The 18,205-nt window shown below is 33.5% G+C and overlaps 1 protein-coding gene across 4 annotated transcripts; it reads left to right on the top strand.

Moving 5' to 3' along the window:
- The first annotated feature begins 235 nt into the window (after positions 1 to 235).
- LOC126746447 (uncharacterized) lies at positions 236 to 18,086 on the top strand. Of its 4 annotated transcripts, none has more exons than XM_050454704.1 (16): positions 236 to 462; positions 519 to 617; positions 924 to 1,217; positions 1,269 to 1,517; positions 2,814 to 2,969; positions 3,020 to 3,802; positions 3,853 to 4,101; positions 4,152 to 4,323; positions 4,374 to 4,758; positions 10,201 to 10,493; positions 10,554 to 10,730; positions 11,256 to 11,584; positions 11,634 to 11,757; positions 12,925 to 13,126; positions 13,457 to 13,709; positions 17,884 to 18,086. In XM_050454704.1, exons 1-16 carry the CDS (start codon positions 319 to 321, stop codon positions 18,040 to 18,042), a joined length of 4,068 nt encoding a protein of 1,355 aa, XP_050310661.1. In that variant the 5' UTR covers positions 236 to 318; the 3' UTR covers positions 18,043 to 18,086. The 4 variants fall into 4 exon arrangements, with proteins under 4 accessions (XP_050310661.1, XP_050310662.1, XP_050310660.1 ...); XM_050454705.1 differs by having other exon boundaries at positions 237 to 465; positions 3,032 to 3,802; XM_050454703.1 differs by having other exon boundaries at positions 237 to 465.
- The last annotated feature ends 119 nt before the right edge of the window (positions 18,087 to 18,205 follow it).

Raw genomic sequence — 18,205 nt, 5'->3', positions numbered from 1 at the left:
TAAGGAAAGTAATATAGGTTAAATTGTAATTTGGAAATAAATAAATAAATAAATAAAAATAAATAAAAAAAAAGTGTATTAAATTTAGGACCTTATTCACAATCCCTACTGCATCAAATAACAACACCAAACATAACAAAACAGTGAACGCTCCAAAAAAAATTTCTGACTGCATTAAGAACATTCAGGTTCCATTTGCTGAATGTGGTCCAGTCATTTTTTCATACCTGTGACCCACCTAACAAACTCAAGTTTGATGCTGGACAACTTGTCAAATTTACGAAAAAAAACAGGAAAATTTACAAACATTCTACAACAATGACCTCACGAAGAAAAGGCAAAAAAGGCAACAAATCCAAATCGACCGGTGACCAGTTTAATAGGGCCACAAAGTACAACCCTTACGCCTACTTCAGTGCTGACGACCTCTCGAAATTGAAGGTGGCACTAAAAATTAAGGAAGTGGTAAAAAATTAAATTTTAAAAAAAATATCATTCTTAATTAACGAATATTTCAGGCAAGCATTCCTATAGCCATCGGCTGTGTCATCCTAAACAGATTTGACATACTGCAAAAAGCAGTGAGTAATGGCTTGAATATTAACCAACTTGGGCCAGTAAGTCCCCTAAAACATCCCTACTATGTACTATTAAAGGCACATTTAATAATAATGAAATAATTTAAGTCACTCAAATTCATTAAATTAAAGTCAGAGGATTACACGTGTTTCGCCCATACTAGGCATCATCAGATACACCTGTGTATTCACTGCATAGTATGGGCGAAAACGTGTGATCCTCTGACTTTAATTTAATAAACTTGAGACCTGTGACTTAGAGTTTGTTTCATTACTGTTTCATGCAACCCGGTCTCTTTGAGAAAAGATGGACCATTTCTTAGAAAGTGACATTTTCCTCTTTAGAACAGCACTACAGCCTTAATATGGGCCGTACGCTATAAATACCTGAACATAATAGAGTACCTGTTGGACCATGGGGCCGACCCGAATATCAAAATCGAAAATAACGAAAACCTCATTATAATTGCCCTGGAGCATAAACTATGGGAGGAAAACACTTTTATAGAGTTTTGGGATAGGGTGCTTAAAGTGAGCGAGATAGACGTCAATGCCACCAATAAGAACGGACACACTATATTACATATAGCAGTGAGAAGGCAATGGGAGAAGTTCATTGAGAAACTTTTAGAGAAAAAGGTTGTTTTTTTAAGGTTAATTGTTTGTCCTTATTTAATGATGTTTCTATAGGTTAACCTGGATATAACCAATATAAACGGGGTGACACCACTGATGACCGCATGTTTCCGCAATAACCTTAATATAGTGAACACTTTGATTAATAGTGGAGCGGATTTCACTAAAGAGGATAATCACTACAGAACCGCTTTGTGTTACGCGATTATTACCGGAGCGAAATTGGGTAAACCGCCCTTTCCGATAGCCGAAAGGATCATTTTCGAGTTGCAAAAGGATTTGTCTTTTAGGGATTTTATTAAGGTAGGAGTATAGACCTTTTAGAACCTCACTTCTTCTAGAGAGATAAAAATGAAAAAAAATGTTTGATTGAAGAAGCATTAATAACGGCACAATTTTATAAAATCATTACCACGCTTCTAGTCTTAAATTCGTCCTCAGGAATGAGCCTATTTGGGTGTAAAAGAAAATGAAAATATTTTCAGTGGTTCTTGAGATATGTGCAATTATGTGTGGTCATGAATAAAAATGTTATTGGTGCACTAGGGTTTAAAAACTACTCAAATGCTTAATACAGAATCACGTTTTTACCCTAAAATGTATCCTCAGGAATTTCCTTATATAGTAACACAAGAAATATGACAATAGGTCAATTGGTTCCCAAGTTATATCCAGAAATGTTTACTAATAACCAATCATCTTAATTTTGCCGCTATTAGTTTTAAAGCTACAAATTTGCTGGTCTTTGGTACTTTTGTAGAGAAAAATGCCTCAAACTCAAAAAGTTTTTGAGGTACAGGGGTCGTTTATATATGAAAATATTGGGAGAGAAATGGCCTTTCTTGCAGTAAAATTTTTTTAGAAATATTCTATCTATTTCATTAAAATATTCTTCAGAGAAGTGAAAATTTACAAAGAAATTTAGAGAAAAAAAGTGCCTCAACCAAAACTGCCATAACTAACGAATTCTTTAATATAGAATCAAGTTTCTACCCTAAAATTCATCCTCAGGAACTTCCTTTTTTGATTTAAAAAATATATTAACATATGTCTATTGGTTTTCAAATTAAACCAAAAAATGTCCTCTAGAGTCCAAGAAATTGAGGTTACAATATGGCCTTATAAATGCATTATACAAAACATTTAAATATTGCAAGGACCTTGGTAGTATAATAATAATTATATGTGGTGGTACAAGATAGGATATAATTGGTCTAATTATACCAAAAAATATCACTTTATTCCCATCCTTCTCCATTTTTTCCAAAATGAGAGAGGGATATATAAATGAGAATTCAACTTTTCCTACTATTAACTATATCATGGTTTCATTTTATTAATATTTGCTGGATCATCTGGAAATAGTGTTTTTCGGGTATAATTGGTCTAAATATACCAGAAAAATATCACTTTATTCCCATCCTGCTCTAACTTTCAAAATGACAGAGGGATATATACATGAGAATTCATTTTTCCTCTATTTTCTATATGATGTTTTCATTTAATTAAGAGTGTCTGGAAATAGTGTTTTTCGGGTATAGTGTATATCGGATATACATCCCAGAATGTCTTTAATGGTCTCTCTCACTTCCCGTTTAGAGACGAATGGAGGTGGTGGACATTATACTGAAAAAAGACAAAGTATCAGACCAAGAAACCGAAATGCTGAGAACTTTAGCCCAGTACATCGTGCAACACACCGAAAACGGTTTGAAAATCATTTTGGACTTTTGCGTGTTCGATTTGATGGCCGACGTAAGTTTACCATGCAACAAAAAAACAAACCGACGATTTTTTTTATTAAGATCTCCCTTCAGGCCCTAAGATCCAAGAATATCGAAAAACAAAAACTGCTCCTCCAACTCCTCCAAGAGCTGCTCTACTACAACGACCAAGTGGTGGGGTTCAAGAGCGACATCCAAGCGAAACTGTCGGACCAATTGTTGAGATGTAACGTCATAAAATCCTGCTTGAAAATCGTCAAAAACGAGGGTGTACACTTCAAGTTGGCCTTTCAGGCGGTCATTTTGTTTTGTACGATGAACGAGATGGGGCTGGAGTGGGCGAAAAATCAATACGCCGAGTTCGGGCAAGTATTCCGGAACTTACCGGAGGGATGCACCTGCCAGAAGGACTGTGCCGATGAAAAAAGACAGAAACTGATGAAGAAGAAGGTGAAAAAGGTGCGACGCTTCCTGAACGTCATCCAGGGAACCGGTGGGGAGCCATCAAAAGAGCCCGTAGAGGACAAAAGCGAGTTCAACGTTAAAAAGTCAAAACGCAGATCGAAAGTCCTGAAGGCGAAACTAACGAAGATTAAGAACATGGAACTGGCAGAACGTCTTAAGAACACTGATGATAGCAAAACCAAAAAGGAAGATGTGCAAATTGTAAAAGAAACAGAGGATTCAGAAAGCAACTGTGCTACAATAATAAATGAAGAAAAGAAAGATGTCAAAGAAGATGACGTGCAAGAAGCTGTAGAATCCCCAACAGAAGACGTAAAAGAAGCCCCAGCAGACACTGAGGATGCCCAAACCATATTCGAGCAGCAACTGAGCAAAGATATAAAGGAAAACGAACAACTTGTAAGCCAATAAGCCTAAATTACCAAATTTCCTAAAAAGACTCCTTCTAGGTCAATTCAATTATGACTGACGAGCTGTTCTGTCCATTCTACACCGGTCCAGAATTCAGTGAGTCCAGGAACCCTATAACGAGCTCCTTGAAGCACTTTCTGAAAACTCAAGAGGAGCAAAACCAGGTGAAAGAGGAGGTCCCGTATGTGCCAACGTTTCCTGAGTGGAAATCGAAGATCTTTAAGTTGCCCTTTAACGACTGGTCAGTGTTCGGTGATAAAATGAAAACTGACAAAAGGAAGCTGAAGGTACTCGCGTGAACTGTCCTGATTGTTGTTGCAAAAGGTTTCACTTTCAGGCGGCCATTCAGTACATGAAAAAAATTTCTTTGAACTTTGATAATACTGCTAACGCGGTGACCCTGGAGGCGGCACTGAAAGAAGTGGTGGAATACTTGAAGGAACTTTTGGAGATCATTGTAACCAGGACTAAAAATAATTGGGAACTGATTGGGAAGTCTGGAAAACATGGTGAGGCAAAAAAGCTTGAAATAAATGCTGTGTTTATGGTGATTTTTCAGGTAAAAAAGCGGCATTATCAGAAAAACAAGCAATCACAGACCTGCAGGCGAACTTCAGCCATCTGTTGAGCTCCATTTGTTCGCTGGCTCACTCCAACTTGCCCGAGGCCATCAAGAACATTTACCAACTGGAGTCCACCCTTTTAAAGTTTCCAGTTAATGGGAAAACGCTTATGTCGGACGCATGCGCCGTGGAAAATGTTAAAGTGCAATACACGACTTACTCCAATGTGTCTGAGGAGTCGTTTCTCAGTTATGTCGAGAATGTTTTGAACGGTTTTGGGGAGAATAGGGAGGATATTAAGATTTCCGTCATGGATGGGTTGCCCACTGTTATGGAGAGTGAACCACCGGGGTTGTACCTGTATGAGATGAGCTTGCTGAGGTAAATGTTTGAGGGTAAAAGTTTTCTGGAAATTAATTAAAAATTGCGGCAAGGCTATCGATATGGTACTCTTTTTCAGCTAATTTTTTCTCAGGAATTTAACGGTAAAATCAGTTATTTAGGATACTGGAAAATTTCAGAAAAATGATCGACACCTTATTCTAGAATTTCTTTCCAAGTAGAGTAGAATATATCCAGGACTAAATGTGAATAAGAGACTGAAAGCACTGGAATAAATGAGAAATCAATTTAAATATCTATGGATGGTATGAGAAATGCCTGGAATAAAATAAAAAATTTAACAAAACATTGGAGTAATGAAAAAAAAGGAAGACTTAAGGACTTGCACCAAAAACTCTAAAAATATTTTTTTAAATACCTGGAACAATATGAAAACAAATATTTAAAAGATAGATAAATTATTCTAAAAGCCTAAAGCAAAAACCTGCTTAAACCTTTTAGTTAGTTACTCTTATATTTTTAAATGTAAAAATCAACGAGTAGGTTTTGAAAAATGGAAATTTAAGCAAAAAAATTGAGATTTTTAAGTTATTGACATGACGTGTAGCACAATCCTAAATCCTTTAGGAAGTGTGGCAAAACTGAAAACAAAAACCTCAAATGCCTGGAAGTCATAAAAAATTCCACTAAAAACCCGGATATTAGTTAAGAAATATATATAATAAAGAATGAAGAATTATAATCGAAATATAATATTCAAGAAATGCCTGGAATTTAAATATATGAACAGCATAAAAGATATTTTTATTAATTTTTTCATGAGTTATGGCATTGTGCTATATTTTTCTAAATATTTACACAAATGTATGGAAATTTCGTTTAATTTACGTACTCTATAAATTAAACCTTTATAGGCGCTTTATTAACGTTTTTATACACAAACTCATAATCTGGACTGAAAATCCTTTAAAGGAGTGAAAACCAAGTGGAAAAAGAATCATCATATCCATTAAAATTATGCATACAAGTGAAATGAATGTCAATTTCATTATTTTATTGCAATGATAATCGCGCCTATTACGATTAGGTATTAATTTGAAATTTTATTCTAAATTTACCTGTTTTATTAAATGGACAGTCAGATCCGTTAAAATTGTGCATCGAATTAGGAATTTTTATGAAAAAATGGCAAATTATATGATTTTTTTTGGAAACAAATGGAGGCATATCCTCGACTGCCTGGAAAAAATTAAAAACATCCTCTTTGGTAAATATGAGAAATTACCTGAATTTCCCTATAAATAATCAGAGAATATTTAAATTTCTTTGTAAAAAAAGAGAATTTACCCAAATTTGCAAAAAAAAAATGGAAAAAACATTTTTTAATTCCTAGACGAAAATTTTAATTTATCCGAACTTCTAGGAAAAAAAAAATCAAATGACCTAAATTTCCATGTAAGAAAAAATAAATAATTCGAATTTCCTTTAAAAAAATGGGATGATATCCAAAAATTGAACGACTAGAAAAATATCGTCAATTGCCTGGAAAGAAATGACAAATTACCGAATTTTTATGGAAAAAATTATTTTATTATAAAAAAGGCGCATTTTAGATTATTTAATAAAATGATCACCATAGCTATTTCAATTGAATTTTTTCATATGAAGCTTGTTAGTTTCAATATTTTATTGAAATGATGATCGTGTCCCTTACGATTATGCATGAATCGTAGCTTCGTTTAGTGGCGCCGGGCATCAGAACCCAGTCGCGCTCATGCCATTTCTGAAGAGGGCGAGGGGGGCAAAAAAATAAAAACTCGATAATTTTTTAACAAAATATTATATTAATATAAACCTTTCCGTCGTCTACCCATTATGAAAACTCTTTTTTTCGACATATGCTTTCTGCAAAGAGATCTATTAAACACTCAAGATTCAAACCTTGACCTCTTTCATTTTCGATGCTCAAAAGAGCCAAGTTACTCGATTCGAAGTCTCGATTGCGACATAGTACTTCTTAAATAATTTTTTATTATTTTTAATTTCGAAAAAGATCTCTCTGCAGAAGCAGTAGTCACTGGAATTGTTAAAAATAATAAAAACGCTGCATATACATTTTTAAAACTAGCCGTGGCAGTATGATGATAACAATTTCAGTTCGAAAAGTAGACCTAAAGTTTAGTGTTTCGACCCCAATTTCATATTGTAAATCGTCATTATATTGTTCAAATAACAATACCGCCCTTTTCCTAAGTTCATCATCATCACTTAACTCAATAAGAAATTTTGGGAATAGAAAGTTAAATTTTGAAGAAACATTGTGAAAACCTGATAGTCGTTTTTTTAACTGGTTGATTACAATATCTAGAGCAGCATTATATACTGAGATTTTAAACTTCTTTTCGACATCGGAAAACCTATAATCACTCAGAAGTTCATCAAAATACTTTTTAACTTTTTTTGCTCGTTTTTCTAAAAACTCAGTGTTTACGCCCCAGCTATCTGCTAAAATTATTGCCTCACTTTTAAGTTCATCAAAATTTTCTTTACAGTTTATTATTTCTTTATAGGCACTTTCTAAATAAGCTGTAGCCTCCATCATATCACAATCTTTGGATTGTAAGTATTGTGAGGCAATATTTTCGAAAATAGCACAATAAGTAAAATAAAATCAAATTTTTCGATATATTTTTTTAGACCTGTTGCTTCGCTTCTTTCACTCGGTTTACCTCTTAAAATGATATCTGTCAAAGCATGCAAAAGTTCTTTATAATTAGCCCTTAAGGCAACCAAAGCATCGTACCTCGGAGCCCAACGAGTAGGAGCTAGATTTTTTAATGTAATGCTTCTAACAGGAGACTGTTTTAACAAGTCTCACCTTTTTACACTGCTTGAAAAAAATACATACAAAGCACCCACATGATCGAAGAAATTAGAAACTTGGGATACTCCGTTAATAGCATCATTAATAACCAAATTTAAATTATGCTGCGCAATGCACATAGTGAGCATTTTTTTCCATATCAATTATTTTCGCTTGCAAACCATTGTAGCATCCACTCACGACACTAGCGCCATCATACCCCTGACCACGACATTTGGAAATCTCGATATTTTTCTTCGTAAGCACATCGTTCACAAACTGTAATAATCCTGTGGCAGTATGATCACTAACAGCAAAAAATCCTGTAAAAATCTCCTTAATCTGAATATCTTTTGGCATTTGACGGTTTTCGTCCTTGATAATTTTAACAATGCGAAATATTAGACTAAGTTGGTCAATTTTGGTAATGTCTTGTGTTGTGTCCAGAATAATTGAAAAAAAAGGAGCATCTCTGATTTCAATAAATAACTCAGTTTCTCGTTGTCCCGCCACTAGATTGATAAGCTCATTCTGTACCGTAGGACTTAAATATCTAATTGATCCACTTGGTTTCTCTAGTAATCGTTGTAGAATTGGGTCGTATCTTGCTAGTAAATTTATAATTGATAAAAAATTTCCACCTACTAGAGTCCCTTCAACTTTATGTTTTGAAACCCGGTGTTCTCTAAATGGGAGATTGCGTATTGCCAGAGTTAATGTGACATCTATAATTCGACGTAAAACTTGCCTCCAAAAATTGGCTTTCTTTCGGAGAATGTCTTCCATCTGAGAATCTATACATTTATTTACCTTCCAGGCATCATAAATAACACATTATTAGATATGAAAATTGGCATTTTCGTGCTTATTAATTTTTCTGGATAACATGCCCTAATTGGATATTCCTTGTACCCAGTTAATTCTGAAATATGGTTTTGATCTATCACCAAATAACCAACAAGGTTCACAGTAACAAACGTTTTGCTCCAAGGAATAGCACAACCACTGCCTAGGCACTTCCAACCCACTGCCATGAATTAGATACTTTATTTTTTAAATTTACTTCTTACAATAAAACTACTGTTGTATCAATTAAAATAGTGCATTAAATTTTCAATTTTTAAATATTTTAAAAAGTATTATTAAATTAAATAATGATTATATATTTTCTGCAGAAACACTGTTTTTTATCAACACAACCCTTACCCCCCACCCACCCACCCCAAACATTTTCTCAGTAAGAAATTCTTTTGAAAAATCACCGTTTTTCGTCTATAATATTTAACCTAATAATACTGTTTTTGTATTAAATATTTATTAATATAGATATATATATATATAATTATATTAAATTTAAATAAAAAAAACTGTGTTATTAGGTTAGATATAAACGACGAACTCAGCTGTTATTCATGCGCAATATTTTGGAAAACAATGATTTTTGAAAACAATTTCTTACTGGTAAGTTGTGTGGGGTGGGTGGGGGGTTAAGGGTAGGTTTAATGAAAAACGATTTTTTTGCACAAAATAATTGCCTGCTAACAAATGCTTTTTAAGAAAATTATAAATGATAAAAAAATCTATAGTTTTTGTATCTATACTTTTCTCACATAACCTTAACGTTTTCGAGTAAAACTCGAAAAAACGCCTTTTCATTATCTAGGTTCAAAAATAGAGTTTTTAAATTAAAACTACTAATATATTTATCAACCGTATATATAATAAATATATATATTTATATACTATTATTTATTATAAGAAAAATGCAGTGGTGTACTTTTTTTAATTAAATAATATTTAAGATAAATCCCCTATGGGAGCCATTGCTAAAAATAATTTTTTTTACATCGAAAAATGCCCCCTGATGCATAAAACACATTTGCAAATTAAAAAAAAATATATATTGGTATTAAAGTTATATTATATAATTTTTTGAACGTCTTTAAATAGTATACAATATACCATACTAAAAAGTTAGACTGTATACTATTAACATGATTGTAATAAACCTTCTTGATAAACGTGAATGACATTTATAGCTGAGCTTCAACCAAAAATGTACGTCTGTTTTAAACCAAAAATAAACGTTTATTTAACCATCGTGTGTTGCTTGGGTAGTACTTTTTTTCACTATTTTAAGAGCAATATTAATTTTAAAATCCCTTAAATCTAATTAATAACCAGACTTAGAATAGGCCACACACAAATCACCCACGAATTGATTGTATTAAATATAAAGACTCTAATATGCTAAAATATAACTTATCTAACAAAATCAAAACCTTACTCAGCCCTAAATACAATGAATTAATTATCTCCTTTCTAAAAGAAAGAAAAATACACTCAAAGATTTGAGAACAAATTAAAGAAGACACATTTTTTATTATTCAGATCATTGATATATACAAGCAATGTACATAGACATTTTAGATTTATTTATTTATTCGTTTTTGTTGTATTTATTTATCTGTTTGTCCAGTCTATTTACATACACATACTCTTATATTGTACACAGGATATTTTATAGATGTATTCATTTGCTTATTTATATGACTTATTTACATAAAAATTCTGACTACCGGTGCGTCTATAATAAATATCTCTCTCTCTCTCCATAGCCCTGCAAAGCCTCCAAACAAGCGTAAAGCCTTAGAAGTCAAATTAAAGACCATGCAAGGAGCGTACCACCTGATTCCCTCCATAGAAAAACTCCTGGACGAAGACGTTAAGGCACCGATCAGGAAATCCGAAGGCACCAAACGTAATGAACCCGAGCGAAAGTACTCGGAAATGGTGCTGAAGATATTGAGCAAACCGAGTGGCAAGGAAGTTCTTCCAGACAGTCAGAAGAGCAGATGGTCTGATAAGATCGAACATTTGCTCGATATGAAGCAGAGACAGATGCTTCAAGGTAAGTTAATTATATAAGAAACAAAAAAGTGGAAATACTATTTGGAACCTCTGGATTCAGGCGGTGAGGTGCTAGTGAGTCGATATCCGGAGAGAAGTCACGTGATATCACAGGGTGGCAACTTTAATTTGGTCACTTTAGGACTGAGTGCCAGCGAGCGGCCTTTGGCTGTCAAAAAGATCCCCAGCAAGCATAGTGTCTGTAAGACTCTGAAGTCTCTCATTAATCCCTTATTAGGTAAAAACTTATATAGTTCAGTTCAGAGATATATTAGAATCTTTGATGTGCCGCGAATAGTCCGTGTGCCCGTGTTGCTTGTATTGTCACATGTTTAAATCGCAAAATTTTAAGTGGAAAGAGTCATAAAGTAATAATCTAAGCGATATGTAATCATTTCATTAAATAAATACATGTTTTAAGCTTTTTTTAAAAAATTTATACATTTGATGCGTAAAATTTGACTACATGCGCCCACGTATTACACAAGTACGTAAAATGAGTTTAACCAAAAATTTTAATTTAATAAGTTTAGTTTTTAGCGCCATCAGTGGGGTGTTTATAACAAGTGATGAGAGAATAGGTGGTACGAATTACTTAGGCCCATTTATTCTGTGGATTAAGGCATTAAATATTTACTTTTTGACACAAAAGGGTAAAATGTTTTGGAAAAACAATAGGCGCACGGACTAGTTAGTGCGGCATCTGCGACACATCAAAGATTCTAATAGATCTCTGAACTGGACTTTATGACTAACTCACTAGTGAGTGAGAGGTCTAATGATGTTAATGCAGGTGTAAGAAACAAACATATTCTGAACTATTTTGCTTGCGATTATGAGGAGAATAAACTGATAGTGGCCACGCCACTGTGCGAGTACAACATTGGGCAATATGTGCTGCTGCTAAAGGAAAATGCCGAAAAGGTGGTTTTCGAACATTTAACTCAGATGGAGATTATCAAGCAGTTTTTGAACGGCTTGGCGTTTTTGCATCAGCAACCTGTTCCTATTATACACGGTAACCTGAAGCCTTCCAATATTTTTATTGATATTCATGGGGTGGTCAGGTTGGCAGAGTTTGGAATAAATAAGGTACTAAAACAGTTTTTTTTGATTGGAATATAATCGAGTTTTATTTTAGGCACTTTTTAAGCTAATAGAGGCGCCTAAGTCGTCACTTATATGGTTTTCTCAGGAGACTTATCGGGTTTATAGGCTGACGTCCGCTATGGAGTGCTCTATTTGTTCTGATATACAAGTTGCAGGTATTGAGAAAAATTACAAAAAACCCATTAACATCATACTATCAATAGTTTCTTCAGAATCTAGAGTTTTTCTTAATATTTAAAATAAATCTATCGTCATGGTACTTGTTTTTAGCTAACTTTCTTAATCAATGGGTTTTCCAAAACCGGGTACTGTTTTCAAACATGGTACTGTTTTTCAGCTTAGTTTTCTTAACTAATTTTACAGTTAACTCAAATTTTTGGTACTATCAATTTTTTTTAAGAATCTGGAAAATTCCTTAATAATTATAGTAAACCCTTCAACATGGTACTCTTTTTCTGGTAACTTTTTCTCACTCCTTTAATGGTGAAATCAAATTTTTTTGTACCATCGATAGTTATTCCAGAGTCTGGAAAATTTTGAATTAAAATAAATTTATCGACATTGCACTTTTCTTCAGCTCCTTTTGTCGAATTAATTTATTGAAGAAATCAGATTTTTGATATCATCAATAGTTTCTCCAAAATCTGGAAAATTCCTAAATAATTATAGTAAACCCATTGATATGCCACTATTTTTAATCTAATTTTTTCTCACTAGTTTAATAGTGTAATCAACATCTTGGTACCATAAATAGTTTGTACAGAATCTGGAAATTGTTTAAATAATTAAATTAAATCCATGGAAATGGTACTCTTTTTCAGCTAACATTTTTTAATTAATTTAATGGTGAAATCAATTTTTTTTGTACGATCAATAGTTTTTCCAGAGTCTGGAAAATTTTGAATAATTAAAATAAATTCATCGATATTACACTTTTCTTTAACTCACTTTGTCGAATTAATTCATTGAAGAAATCAGATTTTTAATGTTATCAATGGTTTCTCCAGGATCTGGAAAATTCCTAAATAATTACAGTATTCCCAAACATCTAAAAACTTCTTCTTAAAAAGCCAAATAAAACACAAAAATTATAAAAAATATATATTTAAATATTCATTATTATTTGAACACAGTTTGCTGTGAATAAGTACCTAAATAGCTCTGCGTAAGCTCTTACGCAACCATTTTTTTACTGCTTAAAATTATCTGTATCTGTACCATAAAACTCACAATAAACCCACCCAAGATCTGGGATACTGACAATCCAAATGCACTTTTTCCTCCAAGCTCAGAACGTCCAGAAAAAATCCCTCTTTTTCCAGGGATGTTAATCTACTTCATCATATCCGGAGGCATCCATCCCTTCGGCGTGGACGTGGGCACCATCCTAAAAAACCTGGAAACGTCCAACGCGATCCAACTGAAAGTGAACCTGGACGTAACGGACGAAACGTTCATAGACTTGGCGACCTGGATGTTGATGTACGAACCAGCAGATCGGCCTCACATTAAAAACGTTCTGGGGTAAATAACAATAACAACAACGAAAAATTGAAAAGTCGTCCAATTTCTCCAAGTGACCTAGATTCTCAAAAACAAGAATTTTAATTTAAAAAAAACGGTTACACGTGTTTTGTTCGTAATGGCATCATCAGACCTAAAATCTTAGGGCTACAACATGCTTTCAGGTCATGGTTACTTGAAACTGATTTTTAACGTCTGATGATGCTTTTAGGAGTAAAACACGTGTAACCGCATTTTTGAATTAAAAAAATGTTTTGAAACCGTGACTCTATGTAGTCCCCCTCAGATTTTAACAACAAAAAGAAAATCTCTGGACGTTTCCCTTTTCAGGCACGTTCTCTTTTGGTCCAACGACCGTAAGTGGCGTTTCATCCTGAACTGCTCGGGTGTTTCGACCAACGGGGTTCCCTTGGGAATCGCCACGGAAACCCTGTACGGCGCCATCTCGGAAACGTCCAGGAAGGAACACATCCAGGGCCAGTGGGTCGATTTCGCCCGAAGGAAATTCCCGAAGATGTCGTTCCAGGGGGAGGATACCGTCGTCGGGTTCTTGAAGTTTATCAAGGAGTTTTATGAGTCTCAGGTATATAAGTTCTACTAGATTGATGTTGTTGTTATTTTAGTATTATAAGTGTGTAAATTTAATATAAACAAACTTTTTTTTTTTATTATGTTGACTATAATAAGTATTTACACTAACTGTAATATCTGGCCTAGAATTAACAGAGATATATATAACAACCCCCCTATTAACTTCTGAAAAAGCTAATTTCTTTAGTTCTACCTATTCTATTTTAATTAGCCTGTATCGAGTGGTATTACAGATTCCTTAGCATCCTGCAAATCAAACTGACCCATATCTGAAATTTCATAATTTTTACAAAAAAATTCCGCAATTGAGTCAACATTCAACAACTTGGTCTAGGGTGCCAAGGGAAATTAAGCACTCCTGGGTACATTGCTGTATAACTTACCTTCTAGTGCCCAGATTGAGTTGATTTTTACTTTAAAAAATTTTTTGGAATATTTTATAACCTTTCTGGAAGAATCTTAAAAATCCATGCAGTACAAGCATTTTTATTCACGTTTTAGAAATTCAAGTATAGGATGCCACGGGAAACTCGAGTACCCTTGGGTAAATTGCCGTATAACTTTAATTCTAATGCCTAGATCGAGTTCATTGCTATTTTATAAGTTACCTGGGAATATTTTGTAACTTTTCTAGAAAAAATTGGAAAATCCTTGCACTAAAGGCGTTTTTATCCAGGTTTTAGATAGACATGTCTAGGGTGCCAAGGGAAATTAAGCACTCCTGGGTAAATTGCTGTATAACTTACCTTCTAGTGCTCAGATTGAGTTGATTTTTAACTTAAAAAATTCCTTTGAATATTTTATAACTTTCCTGGAAAAATCCTAAAAATCCAGGAACTACAAGCATTTTTATTCAGGTTTTGAAAATCCACGTCTAGGATGTCACGGAAAACCAAGTACTCTAGGGTAAATTGCCGTATAACCTTAATTCTAGCGCTCAGATCGGGGTCATTTTTATTTTAAAGTTACCTGGGAATATTTTGTAGCTTTCCTAAAAAAATCTGGAAAATACATGCACTACAGGCGTTTTTATCCAAGTTTTAGATAGACATGTCTAGGGTGCCAAGGGAAATTAAGCACTCCTGGGTAAATTGCTGTATAACTTACCTTCTAGTGCTCAGATTAAGTTGATTTTTACCTTAAAAAATTTCTTTGAATATTTTATAACTTTCCTGGAAAAAATCCTAAAAATCCAGGAACTACAAGCATTTTTATTCAGGTTTTGGAAATCCACGTCTAGGATGTCACGGAAAACCAAGTACTCTAGGGTAAATTGCCGTATAACCTTAATTCTAGCGCTCAGATCGGGTTCATTTTTATTTTAAAGTTACCTGGGAATATTTTGTAGCTTTCCTAAAAAAATCTGGAAAATACATGCACTACAGGCGTTTTTATTTAGGTTTTAGATAGACATGTCTAAGGTGCCAAGGGAAATTAAGCACTCCTGGGTAAATTGCTGTATAACTTACCTTCTAGTGCTCAGATTAAATTGATTTTTACCTTAAAAAATTCCTTTGAATATTTTACTTTCCTGGAAAAATCCTAACAATCCAGGAACTACAAGCATTTTTATTCGCGTTTTAGACATTCAAGTCTAGGATGCTACGGCAAACAAGTACCCTTGGGTAAATTGTTGTATAACTTTAATTCTAGTGCCTAGATCGAGTTCATTTTTATTTTATAGGTTACCTGGGAATATTTTGTAACTTTGTGGAAAAACCTGGAAAATCCATGCACTAAGGGCATTTTTATTTAGGTTTTAGATAGTCATGTCTAGGATGCCCAGGGAAATTAAGCACTCTTGGGTAAATTGCTGTATAACTTACCTTCTAGTGCTCAGATTGAGTTGATTTTTGCTTTAGAAAATTCCTTGGAATATTTTTAAACTTTTCTAAAAAATTCTTAAAGATCCATGCACTACAAGCATTTTTATTCACGTTTTAGAAATTCAAGTCTAGAATGCCACGAAACTCAAGTACCCTTGGGTAAATTGCGTATAACTTTAATTCTAGTGTTTAGGTCGATTTATATTTTATTTTATAAGTTACCTAAGAATACTTGGAGCTTTCCTATAAAAATCTGGAAAATCCATGCACTCAAGGCGTTTTTATCCAGGTTTTAGATAGACATGTCTAGGGTGCCAAGGGAAATTAAGCACTCCTGAGTAACTTACTGTATAACTTACTTTCTAGTGCTCAGATTAAGTTGATTTTTACTGTAAAAAATTCCTTGGAATATTTTATAACTCTCCTGGAAAAATCCTAAAAATCCAGGCACTACAAGCATTTTTATTCAGATTTTGGAAATCTAGGATGCCACGAAACTCAAGTACTCTTGGGTAAATTGCTGTATAACTTACTTTCTAGTCCTCAGATTAAGTTGATTTTTATTTTAAGTTTCCTTTAAAGTAATCCCTTTTAAAATGGCCCTTTTTCCCACAAAAGCAATACGGTCTTGCCTCCTTTCGTGATTCATTCTCGTGATCCTCGACAGGTTTGAGCTACTTCCTTTATGAAAAACTCTTAGGATTCCTAACCTTGATTTGCACTCTATCCAATTTAGTCTAGGTTAATTAAGTCTATTAATTATTATTACCTTAAATTCCTCAGGCTTAAATTTCTAAAGCTGTTATTAAAAAAATATATGAATCAGGCAAACACCCAATAATAAGTCGGCAGCAAACCAGGGCATAATTAGCGAATATGCACAATTTAATCGGTATTGATAACCAACGCTATTATCGATGGTGCCTTATCATTTTTTCTATCAAGCCCTATCTTGCTTACTCTCCTATCAATATCACTTAATATTCCATAGATCTGCATTGACCAACAACATTTTTGTCATAAAACACCAAGACTCATAATTTGGCCCTTTCAACTTTTGTTATTATAATACAGGCTCATAAGGATGTCATAATAAAACAACCGCATACAAACTTAAATATTTTATTAGCGTACAAAACTGCGACTGCAAGAGACATATTGACAAAGTAGCTATATACTCGTAGTAACAAATTTCGATCTGAAAATTAAACGATTACTTTGGTTATTTAGTATTCACTAATTAGTATTAGCCCATAAGGCAAATATACTAATATGCATTTCTGAATCATTGTCTGTTTTCGGCCAAAACTTCGTTGCTTGGTCATTTTGTCGACCCTAATTCCTAGGCAGCAAAAATGAAATAATCTTATTTTAAATTTAAACCTTCTCAAGGATGTTCAACCGTTACATATTGTAGAAGATAAGAGAATTGATTAACGCACTAAAAGCCTCTTATACTATGCATAGTAGATTTACTTCTACAAAATTATTCTTGCATCAAAAATATCAATAAGAAAAGGAAAAAACTAAACGGCCTAATATGTAAACCGCATTCGTAGCTATATTTGTTACATGACACAATTGATACAATTGGCTTCTATCGATATTCTTTTTATTAGAATGTGGTCTATATGGCCAACAGAAAAATTATGCACTGAACTACAGATAATGCAGCTGTTAGAATCGGAACAAATTGGTTCTTTTGCTTAGATGATAAATTTAATTGCACACAGTGTTCTAGACCTTGATAAAGTTCTATTCTACTTTAAATAGATTTAAATACACTTCCCGAGCAAACAGAAAATGTCGAGAATGAACACGACAATTAGATTTCGAGGCACAGTTTAATAAAATCACTCGAATCTGCTCGAAAAGAAATCGATGCAAAATTAGTAGGAAATTTAGAATGTTATTCTATAATCTTTTCTAAGTTGACAAGTGAAGTTTGTGTATAATAAATAGTAGCAACATTGGTACCATCTGGGAAGACATTATTAACCACTGGACAAATATATGGTGAAAACGTGGAAATAACCAAAATCTATAGTTTAAGTTTATTTTAATTGACATATATGTAAATTCTATTTTCGTTTTCCCAGTATTAATATACTAAATAAATGTACCTAAAACAATAAAAAGATGCACAGTAATCAAAGTAGCGAATACTTCAAATGATTACTTAATAGCCGAGTAATGATAAGTAACGAAAATCAACGTCTCTAGACTGCAACTATACTTGACAAACATCGACATCCAAAAAAATAATACCAGTTTACCGTGTACTTTTATTTATGGTATATGTACCTATATCAACAATTGAGTTAGGTTAATTTGTTTTAGGTTAGGGCAGACGAGGAGAGCATACTGGACCTGAAATCGTGCGTTTTAACCTACTTTCCGGCCTTTCCCTTAACTTTATACAGGATCCTGGAGGGAACGGGAATCATTAAGGAATACCCTTTTATGACTTATACAATGACCGAAACCGTTGTCACTTGATAGTTTTTTTTTTGGCGATAATAGATACGATTATTAAGAGGATAGTTTTAGTATATTAGTAAGTTATCGTATACGGGTTAAATTAGAGGCCCCTCAGGCGAGCACCTACCCGTATAATTAATTGATAATTTTTAATATTATTTGGGTTATGTAAGAAAATAAC

Source organism: Anthonomus grandis, chromosome 17 (assembly GCF_022605725.1).
Source record: "Anthonomus grandis grandis chromosome 17, icAntGran1.3, whole genome shotgun sequence".
Taxonomy (NCBI): Eukaryota; Metazoa; Arthropoda; class Insecta; order Coleoptera; family Curculionidae; genus Anthonomus; species Anthonomus grandis.
The sequence above is the reverse complement of the archived record's forward strand: the minus strand, read 5'-3'. Positions and strand labels throughout refer to the sequence as shown.

What these genes read in the sequence shown, in the direction of transcription:
- LOC126746447 (XM_050454703.1), top strand. Translation starts at nt 319, where the DNA reads ATGACCTCACGAAGAAAAGGCAAAAAAGGCAACAAATCCAAATCGACC. An exon ending in ATATTAACCAACTTGGGCCA is followed by an intron (nt 618 to 923) that starts GTAAGTCCCCTA and finishes TTTCCTCTTTAG; the next exon opens with AACAGCACTACAGCCTTAAT. An exon ending in GCAGAGACAGATGCTTCAAG is followed by an intron (nt 10,494 to 10,553) that starts GTAAGTTAATTA and finishes CTCTGGATTCAG; the next exon opens with GCGGTGAGGTGCTAGTGAGT.